The sequence below is a fragment of the Arachis hypogaea genome, chromosome 7 (genome assembly GCF_003086295.3).
Source record: "Arachis hypogaea cultivar Tifrunner chromosome 7, arahy.Tifrunner.gnm2.J5K5, whole genome shotgun sequence".
Lineage (NCBI taxonomy): Eukaryota > Viridiplantae > Streptophyta > Magnoliopsida > Fabales > Fabaceae > Arachis > Arachis hypogaea.
Genome location: NC_092042.1, coordinates 50,430,154 through 50,439,659, shown reverse-complemented (window position 1 = coordinate 50,439,659; position 9,506 = coordinate 50,430,154). Strand labels below are relative to the sequence as shown.

The 9,506-nt window shown below is 31.8% G+C and overlaps 1 protein-coding gene across 2 annotated transcripts; it reads left to right on the top strand.

Annotated features, from left to right (window-relative positions):
- The first annotated feature begins 476 nt into the window (after positions 1-476).
- On the top strand, positions 477-4,829 carry LOC112703039 (uncharacterized). 2 transcript variants are annotated; one of them, XM_025754340.3, is made up of 6 exons: positions 477-758; positions 903-1,139; positions 1,546-1,680; positions 1,777-1,814; positions 1,936-2,002; positions 4,307-4,829. In XM_025754340.3, exons 2-6 carry the CDS (start codon positions 942-944, stop codon positions 4,730-4,732), a joined length of 864 nt encoding a protein of 287 aa, XP_025610125.1. In that variant the 5' UTR covers positions 477-758; positions 903-941; the 3' UTR covers positions 4,733-4,829. The 2 variants fall into 2 exon arrangements, with proteins under 2 accessions (XP_025610125.1, XP_025610126.1); XM_025754341.3 differs by having other exon boundaries at positions 3,000-4,829.
- Positions 4,830-9,506: the final 4,677 nt, after the last annotated feature.

Sequence of the window (9,506 nt, the reverse complement as noted above, 5' to 3'; positions counted from 1 at the left end):
AAAAATATATAAAAAATCAAATAAAAATTCGATCTTTAAATTTATTTTTATTTTTTTCTTGGCTATTAGTATTAACAAAAATAAATCCTAAAAAAATATATATTTGACGTAAAATCATCAAATTTTTTAATAATAAAATATCTCATTTTTTAATTATGTTTATAAAAATTCATATCAAAATTTAATTTTTAAGATATTTTTAAAATGTATTTATCGTTGAATATTTTTATCGTATTTTAAATTATTTTAAAGATATTTTTATTATTAATAAAAATAGTAATGTTTTTATCTTATTTATAAAAATATTTTTAAATTTTATTATTGATAAAAATATTTTTAAATAATTTAAAAAAATACAAAAAAATACTCAATTGTAAAAAAAGAAAATAAAAAATTAATAAAAAATATGAAGTAACTCACTTGTCACAGACACCAAAAGAAGTTCTATTTATTGTATCACTATTTTTCGTAAAGGTAGAATATTTTTATCCATAATGAAATTTTGGAACATTTTTATTGGCTAAAAATTAATTCAGCCGCATTTTTTGTGGTCTAGTTCTAGTGTTTGAAAATCACAGCCGTGGTCGCTCACCAAGCTCGCTTACTCACGCTGCTCACCTCCCTCTCCATTCTCTCCTAGCCGTCCCTCACCTCGCGGACTCGCCTCTCTGGTCTCCGGTCTCTGCTCACCTCGCCATCCCCCACTGCTTGCTTCTCTCCGATCTCTGCTCACCTCGCCGCCCCTCACCATCTCTCTCGTAAGCTCTTCTCGGTTCCTTGCTCACTCCTTGCTGCTGCAGTGCTTCTTCAGTTTTTTTTTTCCGTGTTAAATTTTTATTATTTATTTGTTATGTTAAAACATAAACTAAACTCAAATTATTTATAATTGATTGATTGCGCAGTGAGAGTGCAGTCCAGTAGAACAAAAACAGATAGATATAATGATGACGTTGCAGCACTACTCCATTTTCTCTCCCATTAATCCACCAGTCACCAAACACAGAAACCCACTTTTGCAACACCACCAGCACCACCACCACCAACACTTCCCAAAGTCCAATACCCTCTTCACGTTCAGAATCTCTTCAATTGGCACTGCTCCATTCTTCCAGGACATTGCTGAGATTGCTCAAAACAAGGTTCCTCCATTTTCCTGATTTATTCTTTATATTTTTGCCTCATAAATGCTAATCATGATTTTCTCTTGATACTCTATGAGATTCATGATATTTGTCACGTTAGTCATTTATACATCGGTTAAAGAATCCAAAATCAAGAAAGGTTTACCGAATTGTTTATTACATTGTCCTTATTTAATAACCCTGACTAGTTTATAGCGTAAATGTGTATTGTTTATTATTCTGACCATTATGCGAAGGGTAAAAGAGAAAATAGTCAACAAATTTGACATAAGAGACACGAGAACTAGAAATATATTGAACTATATATAATCTTTTTCTAAAGTGAGGAGGGAGTAGTTTTTAAGCAACCCCACTTCTTTGTTGCTAAATTGGTTTTTCTTTTTTTTTTTTTGGGGGGGCTAAGGTTCTGATTGCAGCTGGTGCTTCAGTGATGATTGGGCAGCTTTCTAAGCCATTTAGTTCTGTGTTGCTGTATGGCAAGGACTTTGATATCAAGGCTATTATTCAGGCTGGAGGATTCCCATCATCGCACTCTTCTGTATGGACTTTGTAAAATCCCGTAAAATCAGTTAAACCTGTTTCCACCTTTGAGATTCTGTTTCTCAAAATGTTGTTTGCATTTTCCTGTGGATAGGCAACAATGGCTTGTGCAACATTCCTTGGCCTTGAGAGGTAATTATATATATATATATAGCAATTTGGTTCAAGTCAATTTTAAATTCTCTATGTAACCTCTTTAAGTACAAGGTTTGTTATATTGGAATAATTCATCTTGTGTTATTTCCAAATGCAGAGGATTCTCTGATCCCATTTTTGGTTTCACAGTTGTGTATGCTGGTCTCATTATGTATGATGCTCAGGTACGATACTATTTTATGTTATTTTCTTCAGTCTGAGTGTTTCTATCATGTAAATGTATTGTTTTTAAGTCCTTTTGAAGTTTTAACCAAGTTTGAAACTTTGAATTAGATCACACTTAAGTGCACGTTTATTCGACAAATTCCATGGGGATTGGTGGTCTATAAACTCTCACAAGATTAATGAGGAGTCTTAGACAGGATTGACCAATGAGATCTAAATATGTTAAGTTCCGTTGCTGCAGGATTGTCTCTAATGAAGTTTACCCATTATCATAGTGTTCAATAGGAACAAATCAAATTTGAATTTCTACTTATAGATAGTGTTTTAGTAATAACATATGATGGTTTTGTCTCATAACAAGCTTAGGGATGGGAAAATAAAGGAAGAGAAACAACAAGGAATTTAACATGTAGACCTAAGTTATTTTGTCAACAATTGAACAGAGAAAAAAAGGGTCAAATATGCACTTATAGTTAGAATACTTTGATCAATTAACATTTTATCTTTCTTGTATCTATCAAATTATACAACAACAACAAGGCTTCATCGCACTAGGTGGAGTCAGCTTATCTATCAAATTATAGATTTGAGAGTTTCCTACTATCACTGCTAATCTATGAATTTGCCTTTCGGGTTGAAACTTGTTTGCTAAATTTGGAATGTGTAGTAAAAATAATGGAACTTTCTAGTAGTACTAGATGTCCGATTACTAGGCTTCTCAATCTAGTTTGTAGAGGTTATAACCCTGCGGCTAGGGAAAAACTAACTCTTTTGAATAGTTGTCTGTGAAAGGTGATTATTTGGGTATGCAAGTGAATAATATAGTAGTACCCAAATAGATGCAGTTTTGGAGGCTGGGACTTGAATCATGACCACATCAGAAGGAACTAGAATATCTTTCTTTTTAGAGTAACTTACAATACCATCATCTGCGATGGTTAGGCAATATCATACAGGACAATATCGATTTGTAATAGTATACACTGCTCTTTGCAGGGTTGGTCATGTGACACTCAGCAACAACAACAACAACAAAGCCTTGTCCCACTAAGTGGGGTCGGCACTCTTCCAAATATGACATTGATCTTGCCTCCCTTACAACAATGAGCCTATTAGCTGGACACTGTTAATAAAGTGTCATTAGATTTCCATTTTCTTTCTGTTAAGTATCTAAGGAAAGTGGGAAACTACACCTTAAAAGCTAGCTGTTAAGGGGGAAGAACCACTCTCCTTATATACAACATCAAGCATCCCATACTACTCGAGGTGGGACTTTGAGCACCCATAATACCTGAGTCCCTAACACTTTCCAACATTCAGTTGATTATATTGCTTAAGCAGTTATTGGTTTAAATAGTCTCAAGTTCAAGTCTTGTGAATGTAGACACTGGTGCTTAGAAAATTCTAACTCAACAGCAAGCTAACTTGGCTTGAGCTAGTTGGAGTTCAATGTGCATGCCTTCATCATAATTCTTCAGTTACCTGTTTTATTTACTTCACCTGATTCAGCCTGGGCAATGAAATGAAATTTTAGTTTCAGTAGGTTCTAAGAAAGAGAGCAAAGGATTTTTCCACTGAGAAAATTGTGGTAAGACATTATAAAGAAGATTGCTAAAACGCATACTTCAAAATCTCACTTGTTATGCTCTGGGTAGACAAGTATTTTCCATTCCATTTGCTCATATCACAACCATCCATTGCAATCAAAGAGTGATTTTTCAGTAATTATCTTAAAACGATTTGATGGACAGAACATTAGTCTGAACTGTACCTTTAAGTTATATTTCTAGGCATGTCCTGTAATACTTGACTGCGTGAGCTTTTTTTTTAATTTTAAATAATAATAATAATAATAATAATAATAATAATAATAAGTCTTGGATATTTTTCGACTTCAGTATTAGGAGCTATAGAAAATACAAAAATTTTCTCATTTGGGACAAAAAGTTTGTGTCTGATCGTGTCTCCACAACAAAATATGTTCTGTGAACAGTCTATACATTACTGTCGTTGGATCCTGTATAATGAATTTAGGCCAATACTCATACATTTTCAAAGTATATACATAGCATACATATCAAAGGCTATTTGATGATGATATGTTTTGTTTAAAAAAAAAGTGGTGGGACCCACATGATTCCTCACTCATTTCCTCCCTATGTATACTATGTAGTGTTGACCTAAATTTAACTGCTGTTACATGTGAAATTTTATAATCTGCAAAATCCTTCCTTGGTTGATTTTGTTTCATTTATTGACCCTTATAACTTACAATATGGTATGTGGCTTATATGATTTTGTAGGGTGTAAGAAGAGAAGTTGGAATTCATGCAAGGACACTTAACAAACTACTGCGCTACATTCACATTAACAACTCTATACGTTCCAAAGATAATAATGATGGTTTAATCAACTTCAAACCAGGTTTTGAAAAGCCCATTTTATCCCAAGATGCCACTTCCTTCGACTCAAAACAGAGAAATAATAATAATAATAATAATAATAATAATAATAATAATAATTTAAGCCTATTAGTTAAGCAAGGAAGCAAAACATGGCAAACTGAAGGTGAGAAACTATCCTCAACAGAAACAGAAGAAATCAGAAAATTGTTGGTTTCTGATGGCTTATTCCCATTGAAAGAATCCGTTGGCCATACTGAGGTTGAAGTCATAGCTGGTGCATTGCTAGGGATTATAGTTGGTTTGGCTGTTTATAATTTCATGTAAACTATTGATATTTTGTGAATTATATTTCATATATATTATATTATGTTACATCAAATAGATTAAATTGAAATTGAAAAATCAGAATGACTTTGATAGATGAGTCAGCCTTTTGAAGTTTTTATTTAGAGCATATTTGGTTTGGTCCCAAAATTACGGGTCAAGAACTATTCTAGTTTTCAATATTTTTGTTGAAAGGAAAAATCTTTCAACGTGTTTTTTAAATTGTCTTTAATGTTATAATAAATTTTTAGAATAATGCTTCTATTAACAAATGTTAATTTTTAGATGAATTTATCTATGATAAAAATAATAATGACCCAATTAAAAAAATTCACTCCACCCTAGCACCCAGCTTCACCCTATCTCATCCCCCATCCAACCCCCACCACCGTATTTCATCCCCCGTCCAACCTTCACCACCATTTTTATTGGCGAAACTTTATCCATTATTTAATTTCTTTAGTTGTAATTGTTTCTTCAATTACTTTATTGAAGTTGATCTATTTTAAAATAAGTTGAAAATATTTGAGACACTAGTTCTAAATAAAAAACAAAAGTTTAGAGTTGCGCTTATTTTTCATTGTACTTGATACAAGAGTTATGATGTTGGTCTAAAAACACCTTGGTTTGGGTTCTCTTGACTAAAAAAATGAAAAACAAGTGTTATCAATCTTCTGAAAAATTAGAATGATAGAGTCATTTGTTTTGTTGATGGCCACACATTGGTTAGCGTAAAAAAGAATTCTATAACTTTGATAATAACATCGACTAATCCTTATTAGTCTTTGAGTTAAATCATTCACTAAAAGCTTCTATAACTTTGATAATAAAATTGACTAATCCTTATTAGTCTGTGAATTAAATCATTCACTAAAAGCACATTGGAGATAAGGCAAAAATTATTCTTACCCACATTACCAATACTAGAAATTTTTGTTTGGGTTTTGTTGGAAAACTTCACCAAGCCACTGTTTTTCGGTCTGAGATTATTAAAGTACTTCTTTTCTCTAGTTATGTGCCTCAAATATTTCCTATCCATGAATCACTTTTGCCTTTTGGATGTTTGAGACTTTAGACGCAGTTGCATTTTGAGTTATCCCAGAAAAAATTTATGAGAAGTCATCCCAAGATATCAAAAGAAAAAGATTCCACATGTGATTATTGTGAAAAAAAAAAAAAAAAGACCAAGATCTCTTTTAAGAATATTAATACTGTGAATACGTCTAGGCTATTGAGCTATTCATCTTGATGTATTCGGTGCTACCTGAACAACAAATCTAAATGGTAGAAGATATGCCTTTGTAATTAATTTTTATTATTCTAGATTTACATGGGTTATTTTCTTAGTTCATAAAGATGAGACTTTTGAAAAATTTGTTCAATTTGCTAAGAAAGCCTATAATCACCATGTGCTTACAATCTTTGCCATTAAATTTGATCATGGTGGTAAGTTTGTAAACTCGAATTTTGAAAAACTTTGTAAATAGCTTGGCATTTATATATCCGAGCATCTCTATTCTCAAAATTTCTCAACAAAATATGATAGTCGAAAGGATAAATAGAAGTTTACAAGAAATAACAAGAACAATGCTTTTAGGATCTGATTTACCAAAAACATTCTAGGGGTGAGGCAATAAATACAACTTGCCATATTCAAATAGAGTCTTTATAAGACCTATCCTGAAACTTAAACCCAACATTTCTTCTTTCCATATATTCGGATAACGTTGTTTTATCATTAACAAAGGGGACAAGCTCACAAGGTTTGATCCCAAATTCGACAATAAGGTATTCTCAGGTTATTCACAGGTTTGCAAGGTATACAGAGTATACAATGAGAAAATTTTGTACATAGAAGACACGATATATCTGAAGTTATAATACCTTAACTTTTAGCACCTCATGATCGTAACAAAAGTAAGGCGTTACTAATCTAATTCCTTTTATTATCTATTTAATATTGAGCCTTTACGCGTAAATCTATCGATGGTTTTACTAAAATTTATAACTTCTCTAACAAGAACAAACAACCACATATCTACGTACTTAATATTGATAATATATTGTAGTATTACATACAAAAGCAATTACAGAACCTACCCCTAAAACTCTAACTAGCAAGTTGAGGAGAAAATAAATTCTAACAACTCAACTCGTAAACATATTCCTCTGTGCTCCTGCAGCTTCACAATAAACATTCATACCTGTAGCTGAAAAGGGTGGAAATAAGGGGTAAGAACTGGGGAGTTCTTAGTAGGGTCGGGGTTAGAAGTTAAGTTCATTATCCAAATTTAAAACTCTTATTTTCCTTATAAAAATTTCACGCAAAATGACATTTCATATATTTCACCGCTTATTAAGAAACCATTTTAACTAAAGCCTACTGCTGGTCCTTCCAATCACGGCTTTTGCCCCAAATCAAATCAACTCGGTTTCTGGTCCAAATTAAATCAACTCGGCCTACGGCCCAAACCAACACGAATCACAATCAAAACTCAATCACAAAACAGAATCAATCATAGGCACAAACAATGCAAGACAAACACAAATCAGAAGGCAATTACAGAACATAGAATCCATCACAAGCACACACAATCATAAAAACATAGTCACAACAAGTATGTGAAAACAAGTATGATGCATGTCTAGTCCTATACCGGCCATAAGCTCATGTGCCAGTTTGTTGCCCGATTCTCGACACTAGTCCTGAGATAAGCGTTTTGTACCGCCGTCCTTATCTCAGCCAACGTCCCCTCCATGAGCGTTATGCATCACCGTCCTCATGGGAGAGCCTTCCTTTTGGTCTCCAGTGAGCGTTACGCATCGCCGTCCTCACTGAGTCGTCCTTATAGTGTCAAGTGAGCGTTATGTATCGTTGTCCCCATTAGACATTTGGCATTAAGGTCCAAACAACATTCAATTTTTTTTCAATCTTTGCTCTCTACTCTACTGCGGTAGAGAATCCTTTAATTAATACATTCTTTCATTCCTACTCTCTGCTCTCATGTGGTAGAGGTTCTTTAGATTCTTTTAATTCTTTTGTTCTTGGTTATTTATTAAATTATATTTTCACTTAACTCAGCGACCTTTGTCTGAGTTTGGCTTCCAGTGTCTTAACCTCTGTAAGCAACATCTGTCTTACAGGTGCGACTCTCTTGAGCCGATGTATGTATTGATAACCTTTGTAAGCAACCTCTGTCTTACAGGTGCGACCATCCCCTGAAGTGGCAGATGTATCTCTGGAAAGCAAATCTCAATGGGCTCACCACCATATCTTTACTTATCTCATTTTATTTTCGTTATTTCTTTTTTTTTTCTTTTCTTTCTTATCATTTCACAATATAATTTATGTTCATATTATTCTCTCGCCTTTCCCTAAGTGTCTTATAGAAAAGAATTATAAAGTACTTTAATTAAGTTTGCATTTTCTAAAACTTTTAAGATCACTCTATTTACTCTTTTCTGACTTATAATAATACTAATAATATCTCTACTAATTAATATTCGTAATAAAATATTAACAATAATATAAATTTAATAATTTAAATGATAAATAAGTAATATGAATATTTTCTTAAAACTTAGTTTATAAAATCTTATTTTTAAACATTTATTAATTACTTTCTAAATCACGAACTTTTTAATATTCTATTTTTTTAAACTTAATATTTTATAAAATTATTTTTGAAACCCTTACTTATTTTCATATTTATAAAAATAATCTTGAATTTTTATAAAATATCTATTTTTACCCTCGTATTTTATTTATTATTCAAAATACCCAGAATCTTATATAATTATAAACTGTACCTCGATTTTTTTATATACAAATACAATATTACCCTTCAAAAATAAAATGTAATTACTAATCTTTTTTATATACCAAAACTGAAATTCTTAACCCTTTTCTTTCAAAATATTAATCGTAATTTAATCTATTTTTGAGTCTTTCGATTACCGATTTTTCTTAGTTTTTAATTTAATCTTTCAACTACCAAATCTCATGAATTTCCTCAAAAAATATCATATCACAACAATCCCAAAATCATTAAAAGAATCACAGCTGAACTAACAAATCACAAGTAACAATAATGATTCAACATAAACTCATTCAAACTCAAACAATAATCAACCAAATCAACATTCACTTATCAAATTCACATTTAATTATTATAAAGTTACCAAAACCCTACTTCTGTATAAAATCAAAATAACGAAAACTTCGAAAAAGTATTTTTATCGAGCTGTTGAAGAAGAAAACGTCAGAAATCGTTTGTACCTCCTAAAACTCCAATTAGCCGAACTCAAATCATCTGTGTCTCCTAAAATTTCAATTGGCCGAACTCAAAGAAAGAAGGAGTTACGTCACCGCCAACTTCTACTGAACAAAAATAACACTAATATGTAAAAAAAAAAATACGTCAAATTAAAATTTTTTATTGGAGTTCCGAATCACAAGAAACCGAACACCGAAAATTAGAAGTTCCATGGTTTCTCGTTATCTCTCTCTCTTGGCGATCTTTCTTTTCTTTCTTCTTTGGATTCGGTGGTTCATTAACGAAAGATGATGATAGTGATTAAGAAAGTTCACAGGTGTCATGTTAGTTGTATATATATACATTTGTATTCATGCCATGTTTTCAATTTGTTTTCCTTTGGCTATATATAACCACGTTTCAATCACACACACACAAATATATATATATATATATATATATATATATATATATATATATATATATATATATATATAACATTAACTTGAGGAACCACA

Coding starts and splice junctions, on each gene's coding strand:
- LOC112703039 (XM_025754340.3), top strand. CDS start 942: ATGATGACGTTGCAGCACTACTCCATTTTCTCTCCCATTAATCCACCA. Junction 1,681..1,776: donor TCCCATCATCGCACTCTTCT/GTATGGACTTTG, acceptor TCCTGTGGATAG/GCAACAATGGCTTGTGCAAC. Junction 1,815..1,935: donor ACATTCCTTGGCCTTGAGAG/GTAATTATATAT, acceptor TTCCAAATGCAG/AGGATTCTCTGATCCCATTT.